Raw genomic sequence first — 26,468 nt, 5'->3', positions numbered from 1 at the left:
AAAACTCATAACACTAACGTAACACGACAAAAATTAATTTAATTTAAATAAAAAAATTTGATTTAATTATGAATACAGATCAACCCAGTCAATCTGAACGCGACACGATAATAAACGGGTCGAATTATAATTAAATAATTTAACTCCTTTAAAGTATTCAATTCGACACGAATTGAACAAGAATCGACTCATTGCCAACTCTGGAGTATAATCTAAATTGCAGAAATGGAGGGATCAAATAGCAAAAAAGAAGCGGTGGTTCGAGGGTCATTATAGTAATCTCCGAAGTCAACGAAAACGCACACTGACACGGCGTACCTGTAGTAGTAGTAGTCATAGACCAATGGCGTGTGTGTGAACATGTCTGCCCCTTAAAACAATCCAAGATTCCATCCAATCCAAAATCCAATCTTAATCTTAAGTCAACCGACGACTTTCCCACTTGCTAGTCCAGTCTTCCCTTCAAATTTCAACGCCTAACACCACCCCATCCCATTCATTAATACTCAATCATCAATGACCAACCCATCCCATCCCACCCCACCCTATCAGAAATGCCTCACCACCCCCCCATCTTCTTCTTCCTCCTCATCCTCTGTTTCTTCTCCACACTAACCCACCAATCACCACTTCTTCCTCTCCACCCTAACGACCACAAAGCCCTCCTCCAAATCCACACCCACCTCAACCTCCCCCACCCCACCACCAACTCCACCTTCTGCAACTCCGCCGCCGGAATATTCTGCAGCCCATTTCTTTCCAACGCTTCTTCTTACCTTCTCAGAGTCACCCATCTCGTCCTCCCCTCAAAACACCTCCAAGGAACCCTTTCCCCCGCCATTGGAGACCTCTCCGAGCTTCAGCACCTCTCCTTGCCACACAACCACATCTCCGGCCAAATCCCACCCCAAATCACCCACTGCCACAACCTCGAGATCCTAGACCTTAAAAACAATCACTTTTCCGGCGAGTTTCCGGCCGGGTTGTCGTCTTCCTTGATCCACCTCCGTGTCCTGGATTTGTCCTCGAACAAGCTTGATGGCAGCCTCGATTTCCTGCAATCTTTTCACAGCCTGTTAGAACTCAATCTTGCTGACAACAACTTTGTAGGAAAATTACCTTCTTTGACGAGGTCTTGCCCCAATTTGAGATTCATAAACATATCCGGCAACAGTTTGATCGATGATCAGAATCCGACATCTGGATTGGCAGAGAAATATGGCATCATCCCCAAAAGATATGTCTACACCGAAACCTCCGGACAGGGAAATCAAACTGGTTCGGCATCTACATCGAATCATAAGCACAAAAGCAGCAGAAAGAAGGCAGTAGAATGGATCCTCAAATTCCTGTCGGGAATTTTAGCAGGGGCCGTGTCCGGATTAGTGCTGGCCTTGCTTTTCAAGCTGATCATGCACTTAATCAAGAATCATAAAACAGACACAAGACTGACAATTTTCAGCCCTGTGATCAAGAATCCCGAGGATTTGGCGTTCCTAGATAAAGAAGATGCATTAGAATCACTTGAGGTGATAGGAAGAGGAGGATGTGGGGAGGTTTACAAAATGGCGTTACCTGGAAGCTCCGGGATCGAAATAGCCATAAAGAAGATAATTCAGCTCCCTACAAATACAGGAGATCTTATAGAAGAAGACAGCAAGATGTTAAACAGGAAAATGCGGCAGATAAGGTCGGAAATTCAGACCGTAGGTCAAATTAGGCACAGGAATTTACTACCTCTTCTGGCTTATCTTCCACGGTTGCATTGCCATTACTTGGTGTACGAGTACATGAAGAATGGCAGCCTGCAAGATTATCTCAAACTTGTAGCAGACGGTAAAAGGGAGCTGGATTGGTTGGGACGACACAAGATTGCAGTGGGGATTGCGGCAGGGCTTGAGTATCTCCACATGAATCATAAGCCTCGGATAATTCACAGGGACCTGAAACCTGGAAATGTTCTCCTGGATGATAAAATGGAAGCCCGGATCGCGGATTTTGGGCTAGCTGCGGCAGTACCTGATGCACACACACATGTTACCACTTCAAATGTGGCAGGAACAGTAGGATATATAGCACCAGAGTATTACCAGACGTTTAAGTTCACTGATAAGTGCGACGTATACAGCTTTGGTGTTGTGCTTGGTGTTCTTGTCATCGGAAGGATGCCATCTGATGAGTTCTTCCAGCGGACAGATGAAATGAGCATGGTTCAATGGATGCGGAAAATGATGACTTCTGAAGATCCGAGAAGGGCAATCGACCCAAAGCTGTTGGGAAGTGGCTTTACGGAGCAGATGCTCTTGGTTCTCAAGGTTGCCTGCTTCTGCACTCTGGATAATCCCATCGAGAGGCCGGATAGTAGCAATGTCCGAGCCATGCTGTCTCAGATAAGCCATTAGTTCGAAAACAGAGAGTATGGAGTTGTGAAGTGTAGTGAAATGTGATTGATGATATTGAATGATCACTAAGGCCAAGAATTGGATTTGGATTTGAAAGTGAGTTTTATCCAAACGTATCGAATTACTTCATACTTGAAATAGATCCAAATTCAAATCTATATCTTTGATATTTATTTGATTTGAAGAAAGTATGATGTAGAATTTACAAGATCTATACATTTATGTCATTAATACAATAACTATGATAAGTCTAGGTAACATTAAAATAAAACATATTATCAACTGAATTAGTAAATATAAATATCCTGTCACAGTTAAGATATTCAACCATATCACACATAGCAAATAAGTAGAAATATTTTGTTAAAGAAATTGTAAACAAAACACATTCCTAGAAGCACTAAAATGAAATTTGTTAAAAGTCAAGTTCAATTTAATATTACAATAATTAATATATTAAGAAATGACTAGAATTAATAATGGATTTCAAATACTAAAAAATTTAACTTCAAATCCATCTTGAAGAGATCAAATATCCTTCGAAAACATAAACAAGAAAGAATTGATTTAGACGAAAGATTTGATTTCCATTGAGTTGAACCAAATCCATCCAAACAGTAGCCCCTAATGTTTCCCAAGTCCTTGTTCATCAAAGATTCGGTTTTTCAACCATTTTGCTTGCACTAATTAAGAAGAATAATGATGGATCCTAGTCAGCCTAACATTTTCTTTTGTATTAGGAATATCTTATGCATAAACTGTTAGCAAATTTTCAAGCTATATTAAGCAGTTTCATCGAAAAATATATATGATGAAACTGGTGTATGAACCTCAATTCTAAAAATGGAAAAGATAAGCGGAGCTTAATAACCTAATTTTAAGGAACTAAATGGAGAAGCATAGATATTTATAATATACGTATAGCCATCACCATATATAAACCAAGAAAACAGTCGAAAGTAAATTTAGGCGATCACATAGGGTATATAGAAACAAGCATTAAGAAGCAGAAGCAGATCATAGATGTTAGTCAGTGAGTTAGAATCAGTTTAGTCAGCTAAAGCTACCTATCTTAGTATTAAATCTGTCATGTCTCCCATTTCATAAACTAATGACTGTATCACTTGAAATCCCTACTTTTCCAGGTTTGATTGCCCCATTCAGAACTCTTTGGTCTCGAAAATAAATGCCATCGTCTGCAAACGGTAGAAGACAGAAATAGAAAAAGAAAAAAAGAAAAAAAAAAAGAGAGAGTGCATATCAACGATACACCATTTCAGCTGGTAATTAGCAAGTCTGGAAAGTGGCAAAATTCTATATAGCTACCAAAATGTTTCATCATCACTTCCATGTTGATATGTTGTGATGTGTCCTCTTTGTAGATGCCATAGATGTTCTTTATAACCCAATTTATTGCACTAAAATTATCGATTGATCAAGGATTATTCTAGATATATCATGCATGTATATTCTCATTTCAGAAAATGTACATATTCTGGTTAAATTAATCATCTCATGAATATGAAAGGAACATTTGTGCGCACATGGATGTGTATGTTCCCTACCATTACTTTGTTAAAACAAGGAAATGCCTGGCTCTAACATCTAACACACCTTAGAAATCTAAAAGTAGCTGGGGAAGTATCCTCTCTAGATGAGTTGCTTCTATTTTAAGAGAACCCTCTGCTTCAGCAATAGCAGCTGCTCGTTGAATAGCCTCTACAAAATGGTATAAGGATAATAATCAATTTACTTGATGCAAAAAGAGATAAAGCTGATGTGCATTTTACAGCTACATAGGGAATTGGAAAATAATAATACATTGAAATTTCTATAGGCTATCCAACCTGTCACAAAAACACGAAGGAGTTCACAGCTCAGCTTCAGTGGATTTGCCGTGACTGCATTTCATAACAGAACACAAGTAGGTCTAACAATGTATGTATATCAAGCTCATTGATTTAAAAACTTTGACAGAGAGAATGTCTAACAGCAGAAGACCTAATGTACTCAAATCAATTCTCTTTTATGTTTTCCAAAGACAGGATTTACAAAGGTTTGTTACTAAACCGCCAAACATGTTTCTGGATAACTTTGTATCAGTTCAAAGGCTACTGAGAATGTCACATTAAATAACACAACAAGAACGCCACAGCTTAACTTCGCTTTCTAAAATACAGAAACTTTAAAGTTGGCGACAAGCGGACAACATAAACGAAGTTATATTGCTTACAAAACAACTAGAAACTTCAAAATGTGGCTTTCAGGACATTAATGCAATATTCCAAGGATTTATATGTCCCAAAACCTAACAAACTCTTTCCCATAACATAAGGGCTAGAAAAGCATTACCTCCAATTCTACATGTTATATGCAAAGGAATGCCTCATCCATCGATTTTATTCATTCTTACAACAAAGCCAACATATTGCAGCCAATACATGAATGCAGTAACATATCTTGAAGGATCAATACAATAATGGAATTCATATTCAACAAGCCATATTTCTTACTGCAAGTAAGCCTGCTTTTCTTGGATGTGCTTGGTCCGGGTCCTGCCTGCAGAAATATTATCAACGGAACATCAACCAACAATTCTCCATGGATTCTCAAAAATCAAATGCAATTACACGACATTTTACAAATTAACTGCTTCAATAGTAGTCATTTCTTAGAAACTCCCCATGGATGATTCACAAAATTGACAACATAACGAAAAACATAAAAAAAAAAATTGAAAACATAACGAAGAACATAAAAATAAAAATTGACAACATAACGAAGAAACGACGACGAATGCAACAATTATTTCAGGTATAATGAATCGAACCTCAGCTTCAGTTTCTGATATTTGATTCTTCTCCCGATCTTCAGAAAAAACATAGGCATTATAGTATTGGTTTGAATTTTAAAATATTAATCACCAAAAAACAGAAAGATGTGTCAGGAACCGGTACCGGCAGCTCGTCTTTCCCAAACTTGTCTGAAAATCGCGCGAATCAATTCCTGTTTAGGGCAAAGCGAAGAACGGACGATTAAAATAGCAGTTTTCGTAAATTTTAAAATTGACGAAACAATGTAATGAGAATGAGAGGAATCGTTTACTGGATCATAAGTGTTATCCTCCATTGATGATGCCTGCGTTCTATTCGGAGTGACCAAAAAACATGGAAAGCTCGTTTGTGTGCAAATTCAAAGTTACATACTGCGCCAACCTTTATGTTTTTAATTATTCATTATATAAATTAATAATATTGTTTTACTATTTATTATTTTTTTAAAAAAAATATCTACTTATTAAAATTTTAAATTATGATTTAAAATTATTTTAAAAATTTTACAAATTTGAAAACTATTTGTTTGATTGTTTTTTAGAATTAATTTGAATAAGATGTTAACTTGAGATTTTATTTAAAATAATTTTTGATATTACATTTTTCGAGTTCAAGTGTTTCATTTAGTTTTTTATTTTTAAATATTAATTATTATATAAAATATAGTACAAATTAAAAAAATATTGCAAAAATAATTCAATTAGTCCCTTCAGAAGGATATTTGTACAAAAATAAATAAATATAATGATATTTTTAATATTAAATACAATGACAAAAAAGTAAATTGGACTTTAGAGCTGGATAGAGGGAGTATAATATTTTATGAAAAATATTTTTATTGAATGCAATGAATAATGTTAAATTTCAAATTGAAATTACAATCAAATAAATTAATATATTTCATTCTGTCTGCCACAAGCTCTTAGCTAATTCAAATAAACCAAACTAAGCTAAGCTCACGAACTATTCATTTGTTTTACAACTTTAGCTAGTCCCATCAACACAGGCAAATTTGACAATAAGCAGTGATTTCAGCACAATATAATACTCCCCCCGTCCCCCCGCCAAGGATAAGCTATTTTGTTAGGGATACGGTATTTTAGAAGTAGTGTAGATTAGTAAATTATTAATAATAAGTTACGATAATATTTTATTAGTTTTTATATGAGTAGTATTATTGATATTTTAAATATTTTTTAGAATTATATTTATTTATTTAATATGATAATAAAATTTTATATAATATAAATAAATAAAAAAATTATTTATTTATTTATCATTACCATAAATTAGTTTTATATTAAATGAGAAATTTTAAAGGCACATAAAAATATTTGTTAAGTGAGAAGAGAGACATAAATAAAGGGATTTTGAGTAGTCAAAATTCAATTAAATTGATTTATACTGAGTCTGTCCCACAGCAAAGTATCAAAGTATCTATTTCCTTATATTTGTATAATTTTTTATACAAATGTCATTATATTAATATCATAAGACACCGTAGTTTTGTCATTTTCTCTTTATTTGTAATAGATTTGATATAATAATTAATATTAAAAGATCAACCAGCAAGAACTAAATGGATACCTTGTTATGAGACGAAATGAAATATTTGTTAATTATTTTTAATATTGATAAGCTTATGAAAATTGAAAATGGGGGATTTTTGTGTGACGTACAAAAAAAAAAAAAAAATATCATTCAAATTATCCTTAATTATTACTCTAATCTATTTTTTAAAATCATTAAAAAAACAAGATTATTTTAGTCTTTAATTTATTCTTTAATTTCCGTGACAACTTCCAATCTTGACCTTTCACTTAAATACATTCTTATATACCGACTATTCCATAATAGTAACAATATTATTGTCCCTTAATTTTACATCAAGACAGAAAATGTCGAAGAAGCTACATGGGACTCAAACATCATAGCACCAAACAAAAACCACGTATGGAAAATATAATGTATGAATCCGATCAAAATATATATATATATATAATGTATGAAAACAAAAACCTGTGTATCTTTGATTCTGCATAGGTCAAATGTAAGAAGAACCTCGCATCGAAATTCCGCAGAACCTGAAGCTACACCAAGTAGATTTTTATGTCGAAATATCTCTACCAAACAGCTGCCTTATCCCCTCAGCTGGATCTTTCTGCTTAACAATCGACTCGCCGACCAGTACCTGTTTTCAGAATCCAGTAATCAATTATCGATGCAAAGGGATACTTTGTAAAAGAAAATAATGTATTTTTATGGAAAAAGCCACGGAAATTACGTAATAAGAAAAATAAAAATTAAAAGAGAACGGAGCCAAGAGTGTTTTACGATATTTTTTTGTGTCATCGATTATTTATTACTCACCGCTTTAACACCAGCTTCTTGAACATACGCAATATCGGCAGGAGTGAAAAGGGCAGACTCCCCGACCACCTGAAAACAAACCTTGAGATATTAAAAAAAAATGAAAAGAAAAAAGGCGTGGGTAGAGGTCGAGACTTAATTATATGAACACTAACCGTAATGCCTTTCTCGCGTGCTCTTTGCCCGCGTTCTCCTTCGAGAAGCCTTTTGGTGTTGCTAAGATCAACTTTAAAGGTTTCTGTAGAGAAGGTAAGGTGTTTTTAGTAACATGTAATACATTATGACGACTCTCGAGAATATAAGACACCATTACATATTACGGTTCAATACATACATACATATAGTCATATATATATACATATAGTCATATATATATACATATATACATTCGCTCTAGTAAAGAAAATGCGAGCAAAGCAATGGGCGGAAACTAGCTAGAAATTCAGTATCGAAACTAGAACTAACCGAGGAAAAAAGAAGACAAAATTGCCGCAAGTAATATAGGGAAAATTAAAAATTTGCTCAATATGCCAGGTAAATTATCAGTTTTTAGACACATTTTTTTGGATTTCGCATTTTAGGACAATACAGTAGGCCCTCATTTTGTCTTCCGGAGTTGGAAAAATTCACGTACAGATCAAGTGATCCTATCCGAAAAAAAAAAATAAATAAATAAATAAATAAATCTGAAAATTATGATTTGTCTCATATAAAAAACAAATTTTGCAATTTTTCTTTAAAAATTATATCATATTTTCACACAAAACTTTACGTCCAACCACTATTTCACCTAAGAAAAATAAAAACAAATGCCAAGGTGTTCCAGAGAGAAATTACCAAGGTCACGATTATTGATGCCGACTAGTTCGACTCCATCTATTGCTAGGACACGATCCATCTCTCTCTCATCATGTACCTAAAATGCGGAGTCACAAAACCGTAGATGATATAAGTCCCGGAAGTCATATTTTATGCACAATACCATATAACATACAAGAACACAAATATCTAACAATACATTATGGCACGGGATATATTGTAATTCAGCGAGCAAAGAAATAACAATGAAACCTCGACAAGTGCCGCCAAACCGAGCAGTTTGCATATCTTAATCATGTACTTGATGTCGAGGTCCGGCAAAACTGCAGCAATTAACAGAATTGCATCTGCGCCATTGACTCGAGCATAATAGATTTGCCAAGCATCTATAACAAATTCTTTACACAAGAGAGGGCACTGAATACAAACAATTGGAGTTACAAACACCGACAAATCTAAAAAGTATTATAGAAATCTAAAACCATTGTAAATTAAAGTATATACCTTCACCCCAGAATTTCTTATGGCCTCTAAATTTTGAAATCCACCCTAAATTTTCAAAAACAGATTCTTCGAGGTAAATACGCTGAAAAATACCGAGACATATTGCAGAGATAACAAGGAGTGAAGTTCGTCTTACCTTGAAAAATTTTTCATCAGTCAAAACGCTAAGGCATGCTGCCCCGCCTCTTTCATAAGCTTTAGCAATTTCAACCTATCACGACAAACATAGAACAGTGAATCCCTTATTTTTTGGCAGATTCGACCGCATTTACTGTCTACAAAACAACAATTTTAAATGTTGTTCATATTCTTTGTAAGAAACACCATGTCCTGTACGACAATTGACCTACTTTTATGTACCGTTGACAATAAATTATTTCCAATATAGACTCAAAGCTAAACTTATGCATCATCTATTTTATCAAAGAACTTCAAACCATAGCTTCTATTGCATCTAATTATCAAATTCCCAACAATCCAAATCCATATTCTCGAATAGTTTTTCAATAAAGATAAAGCTCTAATTATGTGTCCTAAAGAGTTTCATATTGAAAATAGAAATAGAAGACTCACTGGGTCGAAATCCTCTCTCAGAACTCCCCTACTCGGAGAAGCCTTTTTCACTTCAGCAATTAAACCAGGTAACCCCGTCTTTGAATTCGCTGCCTTCAAAGCTCCGATAAAATCTCTAGCAGGAGGAGCGTTATCGAGCATTTTTTTCAGCATTGCAAGCGGCTTTTTCTCTTTCATCTACCACACCAAACATGTTACGACTCATGAACACCAGAAAAGCCAAAACATATGCTCGATAACTAAAAGAGTACCTGAGAAACTTCCATGTCCTTGTGCCATACAATTTCTTCGAGAATATTGCAAGGTGTATTGCCCTCACTCTGTATCCGAAATTCAAATGGACCTACATAATGTAGAGGAGGTCCCGTCGGCGGTCTCCTCCGAATTCTTATACCTTGACTCGCCGCAATTTCATTCTGGAACATCCCAACTTCCCATTCTTTTACTTTAAGAGCATCACCATCAGACACTTCGGGGGCAGAAACCGCAGCCCTTCCATCCTTCAACTCCGGCTAACAATACATGGACGACGTATAAGCATCACTTTGTCATTCTTTACATATGTTTTCAAATAACTTTTTACACTATTCATTAACCGTACATTTTTTTAAAACATCAAATACTTAGCTTTCATATATATTATTACATCACAAACATACGTTTATACCAAACATCATCACATCCCGGCCCTTATTTGATGATTAAATACCTATAAAACTCTTCCAAATCATATCTAAATCTTTTTAAAGTATAGTCGTTAGAAAGTTCAAATTCTTTACTTTTTTCCCCAGGATTCAATCCAACTTGAGGCATGATTTTTCTAGATATATTCGACTTTCAACACAAATAAAAATGCATGCCTCCTAAAAATTTAACAATTACATGGATATTTTCCGAAGTTGTGGAAAAACATCAAATCAAATATGCAAAACATCTCTTCAGATACTCAATTTATACTATTCCCAGATTTTCCAAAAGCTACTACAAAATTTTAAAAGTGTCTGTGTAATTAGTTGTTCTCAAGTTTGAAATTTATTAGAAATGCTCTCTCCCATTGTAGACTATCTTACAACGATAAGAGAATTGATCAATAGCAGCGAAGCCCAACAAATACCAAAGGAAAACATGTCAAAACCATCACAACATAGAAATTAAACACGAATATTAAATAAATTGGAAAAATAAAATAAAAATTACCTGCTGAGCTTTGATGGAAAAGATTGAAAGTTCCTTCTGCGTCATAGTCCTTAAAAATGCAGATTTTGCAGGTATGGGATTGAGGGATTGCTGAAAGGAAAACCTGTTTGTTGAAATTGGAGAGGAAGAAGTTCTCAACGGCATCATATTTCACAAATTCTGTCAATTCTCAGCAAAACTGTGATTGAATTAGGGTTCAGTCACCGGCTGTTTATTAGAGCTGATTTGGGAACGAAGGCGATGGACAGGGCTTGCCCTTTTCTTACAAATATTACAAATCCATTCCATTTTATTTGGAAAGTGAAAATAAATTTACCATGACAATTAATTTGCTATAAATGCAGACTTGCCCAACCGGTTCGAACCGCCAGTCTAAACCCGGACCGGTCATCAAACCGAAACCATACTTCACGGTTAGATAATGTCTCAATATTATTAGGTGCGTCGCTGTAATTGTTTTTTAGGGTTGAGAGTTGTAATTTCATTTTTAATTTAATCATATTTAGAGTTAAAATTATTTATTATTTATTATAGTAGTTTATAAAAAAAATATATTAATAAAAATAAATAAATGGTAGTATTAGTGATATAGAAAGAATAATTATATAATTAATTTTGAATAATTATATTTCTTATTTTAAATTTAATAAAAATTAGTTGGAATAAAATTAGAATCGAAATCAAATGATTGAACAAAGTTGAAATTAATAAATTGGAAAATAATGAAAAAATAGAAAATAAATAAATAAATACATATTCACAAGCCAAAATATTGATTCAAATCTTGGTTCTTGAAATATATATTAGGTCTGTATTACAATTCTGTATGAGAAGTTTTGAATTCTTTTCAAATTCACGCGTGGTTAAATTAGGAAATAATCTATTATTATTATTATTATTATTATTATTATTATTATTATTTTTTGAAGTTATTACTTCTAGTTAGAGTAAAAATCATTTCCAATTCAAAAAAAATTATCAATTTTAATTCTGCTCAAATGAAAATGTATCAATTTTAGTCTCAAAATGGTTGATTGGGACTGAACACGACTCAGAAGGTGACTGGGCGTCCTTGGCAGCCAACACGGCCGTATTGATTATCCTGCACTTCTGAACACGACCGTGTTCATACACAATTATGTTTCTGCGCATGTTCTCAATACAGCCATGTTTCAGGCTACGTTGACGACCATGTTTTCAATATAATCATATTTTAGGTCATATTTATTATTATTTTCACTTTTATTTGATATATATATATTTATAATTTAACAAAAATATTTTTTACAATTATTTTATAATATAAAAAATAATCAATTTTTAATATTTTTAAATATATAAAAATAATAATATATTAATATATATTTTTTAATAATACTCCCTCCGTCCCATTTACCATGTCCACCGTTTATATCCGTCCCACATCCCATGTCACTTTTTTTTTTTTTTGAAAATAATTACACACTATTTTTTAATTTAATTTTAATTTTAATTAAACTAATGAGTTATTTTAATTTTAATTTTAATTTATAATTATTTATATTATATGATAATTATTTTTACTAATACATTCTTAATTATTTACTAATTATAATTATAGTTATCCTAAATTCTTGTCTTAAATTCTTGTGGGACGGAAGGAATATTATTTTAAAATATTATTATTTTTATATATTTTAAAAATATTAAAAATTGATTATTTTTTATATTATAAAATAATAGTAAAAAATATTTTTTTAAAATTATAAATATATATATCAAATAATTTTAACCCAAAAGTGAAAAAAATAATAAATATGACCTACAGTATGATTATATTGAAAACATGATCGTGAACATAGCCTAGAACATGGGCAAGAACACGGTCGTGTTCAAAAGTGCATGGTAATCAACACGGCCGTGTTGGCGGCCTGGAACGTCCAGTCACCTTCTGAGTCATCCAACACGACCGTGTTCAAACCAACACGGCCGTGTTCAGGGACTAAAATTGATAATTTTTTTGAATGAGACTAAAATTGATAATTTTGATATTGAATGGGACCAAAAATAATTTTACTCGGGTTATTATTTCAAAAAATTGCATCCTTTGTGTTAATAGTTTGATTGAAACAATACAACAATTTACTCTTTCGGCCCTTAACAATCTATTATTTTTTCTTTTTTTCATTTTGGTCCATCTCGTCCCATAAGAAAAAATCTACTTTTTTTTTTTTTTAGTAATTATACGCCTAACATTACAAATACCCTTCTAATTTACAATATATTACACAAATATACATATCTTCCATCTTAATCCAAATTCATATACAACATTTTTATTCATTTTTTCATTTTACATTTTACTTTTTCTACTTGCATGCTTTTTTTTTCCTGAAAAAGAGAATTATCAGGCACAATTTATCCAACACCACCAAATCATTTCATAATATTTTCTGTCAAATAATCTTACATATATAAGATAAATATATAATAAACCCCTTGTTCATATTGAGCTGGTCGTCCGAGCCCAGACCCGGCCTTGCATACTTTCTAGCCGTTGCAGGTGATTGCTTCTAGTTGCAAAGGGATCAAACACAGTGACAATGAAGCCGACTATACACTTGACTTGATCAAACAAATCTGGGATCACTGCATCAAATCAAATTCAAACAAACAACTAAGTCCACATTCGTCGTACAATAATGTAATGTACAAATATAACAAAAATTTTGCAAATGTACTAATTACTACTATCCACACTCTACCCTAATAAGCCTGTAAACATTGACAAAATATAGTATAGATGAGAAAGGATGTATCATGATACGACATAGTAGAATGAAGAATTAGATAACAATGATGGCTACAGATAATGCACACATAATCAACCGATAAATATCTAACTGCTAAAGATAAGTTATATCGACCCACAAAGATAACATTCGTGAATATTGATGATCATCAAGGAAAAACCAGTAGAAGATAATAATAAGCTTTGTATTCAGGTGAAAATACAAATTTTGTTTTGTATATACTCAATTTTGCTTTTATCCTAAAGTTTTGAGATTTTGGAAGAGCTAAAATTGTATACATGATAAAGAATTTCAATCCTCTTTTTTGTTCTAGCAACCTCAATTATCAAACATGATAGACACAGCAAGAAGTAATATTTCAAGACACTGAGTATATGTAAGAGCTATTTTACCCACGGCAAAGAAACTAATGTTGCAGCCGTTAAGCAGAATGAATGTTCAAACATAAGATAGGATCATGCAAGCGAAGACTGTACCTTCTTTTACTGCTTCTCCCTCTCCCTCTCCCTCTCCCTTTGCGCCTTAAATCTTGATGGAGGTCTTGAGGAGGTGCGGACATTGGCATTAGTTTGCTTCTTTGGAATTTCCATGTTAATATTATTATCCATTCGTTCCACAATTACTCCGGTAAAAGCCTGTAAAGGAAGAATACTTGTATTGGACATGACGGTTATAAAAACTATCTAATCTTCAAATAATTTTCTAAATATTTGGGAATCTTCAAAACAGTTCAACAAATGTGTGGTATGCATAAGTATCAAATGAAAGGCATACAGTGTTGCTTGTTGCAAGAGGGGTTTGAACTTGAGCTTTCTTCTCCTTTTCTGCAGGTAGCTCCGAAGCCTTGGTTTGCATACTTGCGCCGGGTATTTGATGAATCCCATGTGATGAAGAGACATCTAAATGGATAGAATGGAAAGGTGTTTTGAGTTCAAACTTCCCTAGTGAGGCATCAAGTGTCCAAAAACTCACAGCTGTGAACGTGCAGATTTATTTTTCCTAAAGTCCTACTAACAAGTGGAGGGGAGGTTTACCAAATGTGGATCGAAAAAATCAAAAAATAAAATGAATTATATGCAAGAGACATATACAAACCAAGAGTTGTAGATAGAACAAATGCAGGAAACTTAATGCAAGCTTAATTTATTACACTTATGGCTAAACTAATGCATATGCGGGGTTGTAGCTATACATGCAGCCAGGAAATGCTTTATTTAAGAACTTACCTTTAGATACCATCGGCACCTCAGAAGCTTTAACCTGATTTATGAAGAAGAGAAAGCAATAATTACAATGGTGAATTTGACACAAAAAACAATTGATAAATACAACTAAGTGTTGATTACAAAAGCTTCTGGTAAAGAATTCAAAAAAACCCCAAAGCAACAATACCGGTGAAGATCGACCAATTTGGTTTGTAGAAACTTTATGGATGCTATTTTGTGGCTTAATAGTTATCTGCTCGTCCTCATCAGATTTCTCAGCCTTTTCAGCTTCTTCTTCTTCCTTTTCAAGTTCAGCCATCCGTGAAAATATCCGATTATATTCTTCATCTTCAACTGTAGCTTTTGTCTCATCCATCTTGAAAGGAAGAACTGAATCATATGTTTTATGACCTGTAATTTTTACAAACAACAAAAATATGATTCATCTCATTTGGGCGAAACAATGAAAATTACACCATCCAAAAAATGATACTACAAAAAATAAAAGTACATTTATAATCCAACCTGAAAAAAAAAAAAAAAAAAAAAAAAGAAAAAGTACTAAACTGTTTTGATAAACAAGTGGAAAAGCATAAATCTCTTAAAGGACTTGTGAATTTGCATTTGTTCAGTTACCTATGAACGGACTTGTGAAAGGCTGTTAGCATCAGTTATCTAGAAGTTTTAGAAGACAAATGGAGTTGGTTAGAGGGAGGTACTAGCTATGCTAGTGGGAATAGTTTTAATAGTAGTTTACTCGTTACCAGTTCTCATACGTAGCAAGCAAAATACTTGTATCTTCAGGGCATATTTACTTTAGTACAAATTAATGTCAAAGTTATCATTTATCATATAATATTAATTTCCGTCAGTGTTCTTGAATAAGCAACTCTAATTTCTCATTGTTAATATTTTGGAATTTCTCACTCACTAGTCACTAGCATGGTATGAGAGAGGAAAACCGAATTTTGTCTTCCTTTCTACTCAACTCAATCACCCCAAAGGCAGCTTCGACTCAACTTTGTATTAAACTCCTCCAAGTGATGATCCTTTTTCACCATGCTTCATTCATCATTCTAAAAATCACAGCTCAACCACTGATTTCACCTGAGCTGTGTTCTAATCATGCATCTAGGAGAAGTCCGTTTTACAAGCTCTTTCTATCTATAATAAGCAAGGTTTTCTCAATGGATCCATCAAGAAACAAGAGAAAACAAACAAGAATTGCAACTTGCAATAAATGTAATAGCCTTATTATTGCTTGATGACTTCATTCAATTTCACCTTTAAGTGCTTCCATTGTATTCTACGTAGTATAAGCATTTCATATATGGTAGAAATTAGTTAAAAGGTTTTTACATGTACTAATTTTGTATATTCAAATGTCACAGTTTTGAACATTGTTTGGGAAGAACTTAGGAGTTTCAGACCCTTGTGACATTGTAGTAGTGATTCTTGTAAAAGACCGATTTAAAACAGTATGAACTGTGGAGGAAGAGAAGAAAAGGACAATGCTTTTAGATTCTTGAATAGGATCAATGAAGCCCATGAAGGTATAAGAACACATACTACTTATGAGCCATTCCCTACCTTAGATCAAATCTATAATATGGGCTTAGGGCAGGAAACTTACAAGGAAATTGCATGTTCTTAATCCAATAACATCTGAAGCATTTACAATGGCTGTGATGAAGGGAAGATCAAATCTGATGTGTTCACATTGTGGAAATTACATAATGCTTTTAATTCTAATTCAACCAAATTGTCGATTAACAACATATAATATCTCCGCTGATTAGGTGTAACAACCAAAGAAGCATAGAGTTGTGGAGGAAATGAAATTTTCTTCATCAATATTTCCCAAAGATCAAGGGGGTGTATTCAATCGAGATTTCATAGGATTCTGTAGTACTTTTAAAATCCGGGTATATTCAATTCAGACTTTTAAATGTCTTTTAAAATTAGAGGTATTAAATCCAGACTTTTAAAAGACTTTCAAAATTCTATTGTATTCAACAATCCATAGACTTTAGGGAGGTGTATTCATTTGAGATTTTATTGAATTTTGAAAAGACTATAAATTTATGTGGATTTAGAAATTCCACCGAGTCCAAGCAGATTTTGGTAGATTTTATTAATGGATTTTCATAGATTTGATTGAATTAATTTATAAATTTATATAAATTTCGTAGGATTGTAGAGTAACTTTACATTGATTTACATAATTCTATTAATTTATATTAAACACACTTGTAGATAAATAAAAATAACATAAATATATTAGTTTTAAACAAATAGATTATAATAATTTTCATCTTTATTCTCATATCTTTTTTTCTATGACAGTTATATATTGGCTTTATTTTCCGCATAGCATTAGCAATACTCGTTTTCTATATATTAGCTTTAGTTTTTTGTTGTAGTTTACTTTCAAAATAAAATTCTAAATTTTTATCTTTCATGTCAGAGGTGTGGGGAATCTTCTTCAAAATTTACTATTTTCTGAAAAACAAAATGAAATTAATACCGGAATGATAATATAGTGTATTCGTTAATTGAAAATGGGAGGACGACAACAATATATATATTTTATGATAAAATAATAGTATTTTTATAATATAAAAACACATTTTTGAAAATCTTGATAATAATTTACCAGTATATTTTAATTTTAAATTATGTTTTTATTAGTATTTATAATAATATAATAAATATTAGCATAATATTTATCACTTATACATCAATAATAATAATATTATTATTTTTAAGAATCCATTAAAATCTCTACTTATCGGGAGAAATTTCATTCCATACATTTTTTTCATAATTTTCTACTAAAATCAACAAAAATTCAGACTTTTAGATGGGGTATTTAATCAAGATTTTGTTAGACTTTTAAAATTTAGGTGTCTTTTGTTGCACTTTTAAAATCTAGGTGTCTTTTGAAATTAAATATACCAAGATTTAAAATATTATAGAATTTCACTCTGAAAATAAATTAGAACGAACAAAATCTAGTCGCTAATGCTATGTGGAAAATAAAGCCAATGTATAACCGTGATGAAAATGAAGATACAAGAATAAAATAAAATAAAATAATAATAATAATAATAATAATAATGAATAATAATATATTTTTTTAAAATTAATATATTTTTAGTATTTTTATGCAATAATTTAAATATATATATTTATCTACAATGGTGTTTACTATAAGTGAATAGAATTATATAAATCAATAAAAAATTATTCTACAATCCTATGGAAACCAAATAAATTCATAAATTAATCCAATCAAATCTATAAAAATCCATCTAAATCCATTAATAAAATCCACCAAACTCAGCTTGGACTATGTGAATTTTCTAAATCCACATAAATTCATAAACTTTTTAAAATCCAATAAAATCTCAAATGAATAACTCCAAGTTCAGAAATTAAAAAAAAAAAAAAATTCTCAATGACCAAGACCCTTCACCTTCAAGCAAAATCTTTTAACCATACCAGTAGCTTTCTCGAACATGAAAGTTGAAAGGTATTGTTGTCTATGTCAATAAATATATGTCTGATCATATTAGAGAAGCTTCGTGTTATTGGATTGTTGATATTGAGATGTCCCATTACATAACTTGCTCTCACTTTTTACTCAATTCCTCTTACTCACATTGAAATGTTATTCTATTTCCTGATCTTATTTCACAAATTGTTTTGTATAATGATCTTCTTGTTCTCCTCATTTTATATGTGAGTAAATGCACACAGAGTTCATTGTATATGCATTTTTTTAGTCAAAATACTCTTGTGATTCAAGTTCACACAATTCAGGCAAATATTAGATTGGCTAATAAGTTGGTGAACTTTACTGTCCTGAGAATTCTACAACGTTCACACAACTCAAGTCATTTTTGACTCCATTGTTTCTCTTGCTAGCTGTAAACTTGATACCAGAAAATGGCCACACTTGTGTTGATAAACTCAAATTGATTCATATACTTTAAGGAGGTATTTCCTTAGGATCAATTTTAGAATTAAAAGCACCAAGCCATATAGTGTTTTAGATACATAAATGACAGTAACTTTCAAAAAAAAAAAAAAAAAAAACAAAGAGAGAAAGAAAGAAAGAAAGAAAACCAACCTGATGAAGGTGATAATCTAGAGTTATCTTCTTCAACGTAATCTTCCCTTATTTCTACGAGACCCTCCTATCATAAGAAATATAATCATTTATTATAGGTGAACTAGATACATAACCATATTTCATAAACAATAAATCCAATACGACTACACATTAAAATGACTCTGCATATCAAGTTAGCAACACCATATCAACAGATAAATGCTCATACAAGAAAATCTTTTTAAAAAAAATTAAAATTCATGTATCGTTTAACATTGTAAAGGTAACTTGCAATATGATGCATTTAACTGACAAAACATGTTAGCAATGAGTTATCAAAGCAGTTAGACTGGCTCTAATATATATCCCTTGCCAGAGAATTTCGTTAAACCTCTCAAGCATATTTATTTAAATATAATATCAAGTGAAAGGATATTAACTTTACAGATAACGACAATATAACTTAACTTGCTACGATGACTAATCGAATTATCACAAATTTGCTCGTGTCAAGATTTGTTCTCTATTACTGTCAGCTGAGAAAATAGGATATATCACTAATCATACGCAAATTTAAAGAAATCTACAATTACCAGAGTGCTAGATCACCCAGCCAAAAACAAAAAAGGCTTACAATGGACTCATGAGCTGTATTGTGAAAGAATGAAGCCTCGGCCTTCAAATCTTGCATGACGGCTTTAAGGGATTCCACCTGATTCTCCAAAGTCTTCCCTCTTCTTTTCAAAATATCAATTGTTTGTTTTGATGTTCTTTCAGCATAATAACCTTCTCCCAGAAGAACCTGAAGATACACTTGAATTACTAATATACACATTCATTCTACAATAAAATAAATCTCACTTTTAATTAATATCATCATAAAAATTATCAAATCATCAAATACAACACAGAATTTCCAATTAAAACTCACATAATATCACACTCAAACCACAAGAAAACACCCCCAAATTCTTTCCTAACAACAATAACAGTCATAAAAACAAAAGGCTAAATGTCATAGATAAAAGAATTACCATGAACTCATTGGTGTGAATCAACCGGCCAGGAAAAAATGCAGCTTTCCCGAAAGGAACCTATCAAATCACAACGATATTCAAACAAAGACACCATATATATATAGATAGATAGGCAGTAAAAGGCAAATTGAAACGGATTGTGACCATAATATTGTGGTGGGTTTCCTCGGGTAATTTCTGGACGAGGTTTATGAGGCTAACATTATCACGAATAAAACCCTTGACTTGCTCGAGTTGTTGCTGGCGCTCTTCAATTGTGTCCTGCACTCGTTTTGAAGCTTTCTGTGCTTCATCGGCCGGGAACACGGAGGATATGGGAGTAACTGTACCCTTCCTCTCCATTACAATATTTTTAAGTCTGAAACAGCGACTTCAATTTCACTTGTGCGAAACAAAAACTGGACGAAACTCGGTCGTTCACTTCCACCGGATCTTTTGCTGCGTTCTTTGATTTCCTTCGGTTATTGTAGGAGGCAGTACCTTCGGCAGGGGCGAAGACGACGAAGGAAAAGGAAGAAATTAATTCAAAAAAATTTAATTTATTTTAGGACGCGATGTGCCGACGGCGGCGGTGGGATGCTGGGCGAGATGGGGAGAGCTCAAGGACGATAGGTCGGGGCGGCGACGAGAAGCTTTGCCCGAGGGCTGCACTAGACGAGGGCGAGGGAAATTGAATCGCTATCTATGACTGAATTCGTCTAATTTCAGGGTTTTTTAAATAAATTTTTTGGAAAAAATGATTTTTGTCCCAATATAATCAAAATTCATCAATTTTAGTTTTAATATAAAATTTTTATCAATTTTGGTCAATATAACTAAAACTCATATTTTTTATCTCAATATAACCAAAATTCATCATTTTCGGTCCCAATATAATCAAATCTTATCTTTTTTTGGTCTCACCGTCAACAAACCGACGGAAAATGCTGACCGGACTTGCAAGATTGTGCAATTTCTTTAATTATAAATATAAGGTTTGATTTATTTTTACGTAAGCATTTTCTGTCGATTTGTTGACGGTGTGACAAAAAAAAAATTTGATTATATTTAGACAAAAAAATGATAAATTTTGATTATATTAAAACTAAAATTGATAAAAATTTTATATTATGACAAAAATGATTTTTTTTTTTCTAAATGTTTCTAAGTCAATTTTTTTTTTCTCCAAAAAATCGACCTGCTTAATTTCTCAATTAGGAAAAAAATCATAGTATTTCGTATCCAAAAAATATCACTAACAATAATAACGCAAAATTGTTCATAACTCACACACGTATTTTTTAAATTTAACATAAATTTCTCGTATACACGTAGCGCCTTTATACCTTAACAAACGTTATATGAAACCTAGTCCTGCAAAAAATATAGATGAAAAATCATCTTTTCATTATTCAAAAACTATTAAAAGAATTTTATAATATTTTTTAAAATATAAAGGGACGTCATGCAATCTTTAAAAATAAATAAAGAATTTATCTTGAGTTTCGAAACCACAAAAAAAGTTATTGGCAATTCTGTCTAATAATAATTTTATCTGATACTTATTTTCTTTTTAATATAAAAAATATTAAAACAAAAATAAAAGACCTCTAAATATATATAAATAATATACTTCATTTTTTTACCTATAATAAAATATAAATAATTAAATAAAATAATTTTTTATAGCATTTTTAGATAAAATATCAATAATAGTATTAATATTAATTTTGTCTAAACAGATCTTTAAACAAAAATTTGGACCCCTAATTATGTATAAATAATATATATATTTTTATCTATAATAAAATATAAATAATTAACTAAAATAAATTTTTTATCATTTTTATATGCAAAATATGAATAATACTATTAATATTAACTTCGTTTAATTCTTTCTAATACATAAATATATATTTTTAAAATTCGAAGATTCATGGGTTTGAACTTCAAACTTCAAAGGTAGGATATGTAGTCCATGATGGTTGACTGGGACTGAACAATGACATTAGCTTGAACACGCCTTGTGTTGGATGACTCCAAAGGTGACTGGACATCCAAAGACAGTCAACACAACCGTGTTGATTACTTTGCATTTCTGAACACCACATTGCATTTAAATTTTGGTTTAAAATTGTTGAAAATTTTTTGTTATTAATTATTTAAAATTATAAAAATATTATAAAATATTTATTCCTATTTTTTAGATTTTTTAAAAATATTTTTATTAAAACACAATAATAATTTTTTATTAAAATCTTATAAAATATAAAATAATAAAGCTTTTCTATATATATTTTTATTATATTAATTATAGTTTATTAATTTTTAATGTAAAATTTATATAATAAAAAATATATAAATAAATTAATAATGATTTTTTTTCTAGTATTTTATTTAATTTTAATAGATTCATATATTTTACACATAAAATAATTTATACTTAATAATTAATAATAATAATAATAATAATAATTTTAAGTTTAAATTTAAATTTAGAAAAATAAAATTATAATATAATAAATAAACTATATTAAAAGTAATTTATAAATACTACAACTAAAATATATTTACATGTATGAAATAAATAATTAATTTATAAAGGTAAATAAAGAATAAAAACTAAATTGAAAAAGTTTTTAAACGTTGGTAAATTAGCTTTTCAAAAAATAATTTTTTAAATTAAAAAAATCTTTAAAAAAATTATTTACTATACACACATAAATCAATAACTTTTTTGATTGATAAAAAGTTAAAAAGGTGTTTAATTTTTAATAACAGCTCCTTATTAAGCTCTTTCCAAAACACCCATTAGAAGGTATGATTCAATTATTTCAAATCATAAACAAATTACAAATAATTTTACCTTAATAATTTTATAAAATAAAAAATAAACATTTATATTGAGAATCAAATATTCAAAACTAGAAGAGTTAATTAGAGCATCCGTTACAGTCACCTTTTTTATTACCTTCGTAATTATCTTTTCAGTTTTTACTATAACAAAACTCATTGTGTTTAATAAGAAATACAATTATCAAAATTGATTACTTTGATGAAGAACTCATTACCTTTAACAAAAAAAAAATTAAAATAAATTAAAAATTATCCAAAATTTTAAAATTTAAATTTAATATAAATTATCTATGAATATATTTAAATTTCATTAATCAATTATCTACCTTTTTATATTCAATTCAACGAAATGGCCAGTGAAATATTAGACAATAAAATATATAAAAATATGTATAAATAAATAAATAATTTATATATATATTATGTAATAAAAATATATAGAAATAAATAAATTATTGTGGATCTATAAAATAATAAAAATAATATGAATGAGAGAGATAAAAGAGATAATAAGGTAAAAATAACGACTATAACAAATGCTCTTGTGTGCTCTAAAAGCAAGTCTAAAAATTTTAATTACTTTTATTGAAGTAATAAAAAGTTACAAAATTCCATGGCCCCGACATAGGTTATTACTATTATATATTAATTAATTTAAATTAGTTTTATTGGAGTAAATTCAATCAATCTATAATCTACCTCACATACTAAGACATGCCTACTTCAATTTATTTGAGCTTCTCCGTACGTACTCAACCATGCACAAACTTTATCCACAGAGATCTGCTCGGAATCCCGTCATTCACCACCGTCAGCAAATAATACCCCGCCGGCGCCACCGTCTGAGACGGCGGCGCCGCCACCAGCGCGTTCATCCACCCGTCGGCCGTCCTCACCATGTGTTTGCACCTCAGCATCAGCAGCCGTTGATTCATCGATATCGAATGCGTGTGGAACGGCACGGCGTACGCCGTGAACACGACGTTGCTCCCGGCAACTCTTGTCTTCTTCTCGTCGTCCTTCTTCCCCAACACGAACTTCACGCTGAAATCCTCTCCGTAGGCGACCGCCTCGTCGTTCCCGTTGGCGTACACTGACACGTTGTGGGGCCGGACGTCGTCGAAATTCCTCGCCATGTGCGGCGGGACGAACGCCTCGAGGCGGAGCTCCGTCGGGTGCACCACGTTCCGGTACACGTACCGGTTGTTCGGGTTGCTCCCCGCGACGAGAATCCTCCCGTCGGGTAGCAGCAACGCCGACGAATGGTACATCCGGGCGATGCTCGACGCCCTCAGGACCGTAAAACGTCGCCCGGCGACCTTTTTAGGTTTGTAGAGGTACGGGTGGTACGACGGGTACGTCGCCGAGTTCCACCCGGCGCAACCGTGCTTGACGCCGTTTATTATGAGGACGTTCCCCGTCGGGAGCATGATCATATCGTTCATTAGCCGAGCCGCCGGCATTGTCTCCATTTTCCACCGGTGTGTATTTCCGGTGATCACCATTCGGCCACACGAGCTTAATCCCTTTAAAAACCGGCCTTGTTTCGCCGCGGAAAAGGCCCCCGGCGCCGCCCCCCCGCAAATCATGACCTCGACAGTTCGAAACCCATTCGTGTGGCTTAAGGGGAGGATCACGGATGAGCCGGTGCTCGGGTAGCTTCTCGACCCCTTCCCCGGGATTCTCGGATACGTCTTGACGACGCGATTGCGCTTGTAGTCGAAGAGAATCGAGTCGCGGTTGGCGAAGATGAAGAGATGTCCGTCGGATGAGAGGTGGAGCATCGGGTAGAGATTGCTCCCGCCCTCTCGTCGATCGTAAGTACTCTGCAATAACGGTAGTTCGTAAACCCCCTCATTCGGGGACCTCTTTGGAACGAACTCGTACGAGAACACGCCCCGCCCTCCCACGACGATCACGGTATCGTTTTTCATCGGTAGCCTCAAATTCGACGCGTACCAACGGTCGTCCGAGAGTTGCTGTTTCCCCTGCCTCCAATCGCAACGACGATCGCCGCAAGGTTTAAAGTACCGGATCATCCTTGCACCGTCGGCGTATCCGCCCGTCTGCATCAACGTCCCGTTCGTCAGCATCGACCCCGACGAGCACCACGTGTCAGCGACGACATGGAGCGGCCGGATCTTGTTGCTAGCGACGTCGTACTCGATCGAGTGCGCGTAACACGACGGGTCGAACGCGTCTTCTCTCTGCTTCCCGCACCTCCGGCCGCGGTGGCGCCGCCGCAGATGATACCCGCCCGACCCCAACTGGTCAAACATCACGACCGTGTTGTGCGGCGTCAAGGTCATGTGCATCGCCACGACGCCGACGTTCTCCATCAGAAGCTGCCATTGGCCTCTCCCGTGGACCGGCACTGCCGGGACCTTCGCGTTTTTCGGGTGGCCTTTCTTCGGCGCGGCTCTGGCGGCGGCGGCGGTGGCGCCGGAGGCGGCGGTGGCGCCGGAGGCGGCGGCGGAATATAGAAGAAGATGAGCTATGAGGAGGAGCAAGAATTTGTAATTCTTGTCCATGAGAACGAATTTATAGGAGTCGATTTGATAATATTGTAAATTTGATGGGGCAGAGTTTATATAGTGAATAAATGGGGAGTGAGTCATGTAAATTATATTTCGACGATTAAGGTGTCGGAATTTAAGGTAATGGATCTTTGCCTGAGGGCTAGGTGTAGCCTAGTGTAGGGCTCATGCAAAGCTATCCTCGGACAAATCGAATGCGTTCATTTGATGGAGTCGAGGATGTTTAGAAACGAGCTAGGTGGTGGTGGTATTGGTCGATTTAATTAGAACTAGTATAGGACTATAGGTCCATAATTATTACTTGTAATTTTATCGAGTATTTATTTATGTATTGTCTTCGTCCTGGATATTTTTTTTACTTTACTATAAACACAAGAATTTAAAAAGAGTATAATTAATAAATAATTAAAATAATTGATTAATATAATTAAAATTTTAAAAAATATAAATTAATTTTTTAATAATAAGATTAAAATATATAATCCTTTTTAAATAAAAAAAAAAGTGACAAAATAAGTGAGACGGAAAGATGAATATGAGAAATGAGACGGACGAAGTATTATTTAATTTACAATTAACAATTAATGTAAGTTTTTTTTTTTTTTTCTTTCTATATTTTAATAAAAAAAATATATATTTCATATAAAAGAAAAAATTAAATATATCAATAATACATTTTATGCTCTTTGTTTGCAAGTTTTTAATATTTATAAAAAAAATCCCTAAAATATAAAATTAAATATTTATTTGTTAATTTTTTATATTATAAAAAATAAATTTACATTAATATATATTTATATTATATCAAGTATTAAAATTTAATTTTTTTTTATTCAAAATTTAAATTGAAACTCCAAATCTTACAAAAGACTTTGCTCATTTGACAACTATTTTCTATTTTTTACTATCCATTACTCATGCTGTCTAAAAAAAAATTAAAAAACCACAAAATTGTTATAATAGTTACGTGCTATACACATATATGCTGCGTACGTAATTATTACATACACGTATACACTCATATCTATACATGCCCACACACACAACATACATTATACATAACATATATATACATATATTTATATACACAATATTTTTAATATAATATAATATATAAAATATTGGTTAGCGGCAGAGATAATTAATATTTTTATTGGCTAATTATATTGTTGGCCCCAAATTCACTCAAAGTCAAACAACAGCAATATCTCAACACTAAGAATACGCACAACAGCAACAAACTTAA

The 26,468-nt window shown here is 32.6% G+C and overlaps 5 protein-coding genes across 6 annotated transcripts; 1 reads left to right on the top strand and 4 right to left on the bottom strand.

Moving 5' to 3' along the window:
* The first annotated feature begins 537 nt into the window (after positions 1 to 537).
* Positions 538 to 2,498, top strand: LOC127241808 (leucine-rich repeat receptor-like serine/threonine/tyrosine-protein kinase SOBIR1). Its single transcript, XM_051261030.1, has one exon. It carries the CDS (start codon positions 555 to 557, stop codon positions 2,400 to 2,402), a length of 1,848 nt encoding a protein of 615 aa, XP_051116987.1. The 5' UTR covers positions 538 to 554; the 3' UTR covers positions 2,403 to 2,498.
* A 1,442-nt stretch (positions 2,499 to 3,940) lies between these two features.
* On the bottom strand, positions 3,941 to 5,730 carry LOC127241812 (protein MHF2 homolog). Of its 2 annotated transcripts, XM_051261035.1 has the most exons (6): positions 5,508 to 5,723; positions 5,360 to 5,408; positions 5,233 to 5,270; positions 4,916 to 4,961; positions 4,250 to 4,303; positions 3,941 to 4,121 (listed from the first exon to the last, which is right to left on the bottom strand). In XM_051261035.1, the coding sequence occupies exons 1-6, from the start codon at positions 5,529 to 5,531 to the stop codon at positions 4,018 to 4,020; spliced, it is 315 nt and encodes a 104-aa protein (XP_051116992.1). In that variant the 5' UTR covers positions 5,532 to 5,723; the 3' UTR covers positions 3,941 to 4,017. The 2 variants fall into 2 exon arrangements, with proteins under 2 accessions (XP_051116992.1, XP_051116991.1); XM_051261034.1 differs by having other exon boundaries at positions 5,360 to 5,730.
* Positions 5,731 to 7,044: 1,314 nt separating this feature from the next.
* LOC127241810 (indole-3-glycerol phosphate synthase, chloroplastic-like) lies at positions 7,045 to 10,979 on the bottom strand. The gene is made up of 10 exons (XM_051261032.1): positions 10,700 to 10,979; positions 9,754 to 10,014; positions 9,503 to 9,679; positions 9,066 to 9,140; positions 8,930 to 8,974; positions 8,678 to 8,842; positions 8,444 to 8,522; positions 7,762 to 7,844; positions 7,607 to 7,675; positions 7,045 to 7,427 (listed from the first exon to the last, which is right to left on the bottom strand). Exons 1-10 carry the CDS (start codon positions 10,844 to 10,846, stop codon positions 7,344 to 7,346), a joined length of 1,185 nt encoding a protein of 394 aa, XP_051116989.1. The 5' UTR covers positions 10,847 to 10,979; the 3' UTR covers positions 7,045 to 7,343.
* A 1,910-nt stretch (positions 10,980 to 12,889) lies between these two features.
* LOC127241811 (uncharacterized) lies at positions 12,890 to 20,530 on the bottom strand. The gene is made up of 9 exons (XM_051261033.1): positions 19,995 to 20,530; positions 19,848 to 19,907; positions 19,448 to 19,615; positions 18,832 to 18,898; positions 14,884 to 15,107; positions 14,718 to 14,751; positions 14,266 to 14,390; positions 13,968 to 14,126; positions 12,890 to 13,327 (listed from the first exon to the last, which is right to left on the bottom strand). The coding sequence occupies exons 1-8, from the start codon at positions 20,190 to 20,192 to the stop codon at positions 13,974 to 13,976; spliced, it is 1,029 nt and encodes a 342-aa protein (XP_051116990.1). The 5' UTR covers positions 20,193 to 20,530; the 3' UTR covers positions 12,890 to 13,327; positions 13,968 to 13,973.
* A 2,907-nt stretch (positions 20,531 to 23,437) lies between these two features.
* LOC127241698 (aldehyde oxidase GLOX-like) lies at positions 23,438 to 25,216 on the bottom strand. Its single transcript, XM_051260873.1, has 2 exons — positions 25,136 to 25,216; positions 23,438 to 25,069 (listed from the first exon to the last, which is right to left on the bottom strand). The coding sequence occupies exons 1-2, from the start codon at positions 25,214 to 25,216 to the stop codon at positions 23,438 to 23,440; spliced, it is 1,713 nt and encodes a 570-aa protein (XP_051116830.1).
* Positions 25,217 to 26,468: the final 1,252 nt, after the last annotated feature.

Source organism: Andrographis paniculata, unplaced genomic scaffold, assembly GCF_009805555.1.
Source record: "Andrographis paniculata isolate CXL003 unplaced genomic scaffold, ASM980555v1 Contig83END, whole genome shotgun sequence".
Taxonomy (NCBI): Eukaryota; Viridiplantae; Streptophyta; class Magnoliopsida; order Lamiales; family Acanthaceae; genus Andrographis; species Andrographis paniculata.
This window is presented reverse-complemented; position numbering and strand designations above follow the sequence as displayed.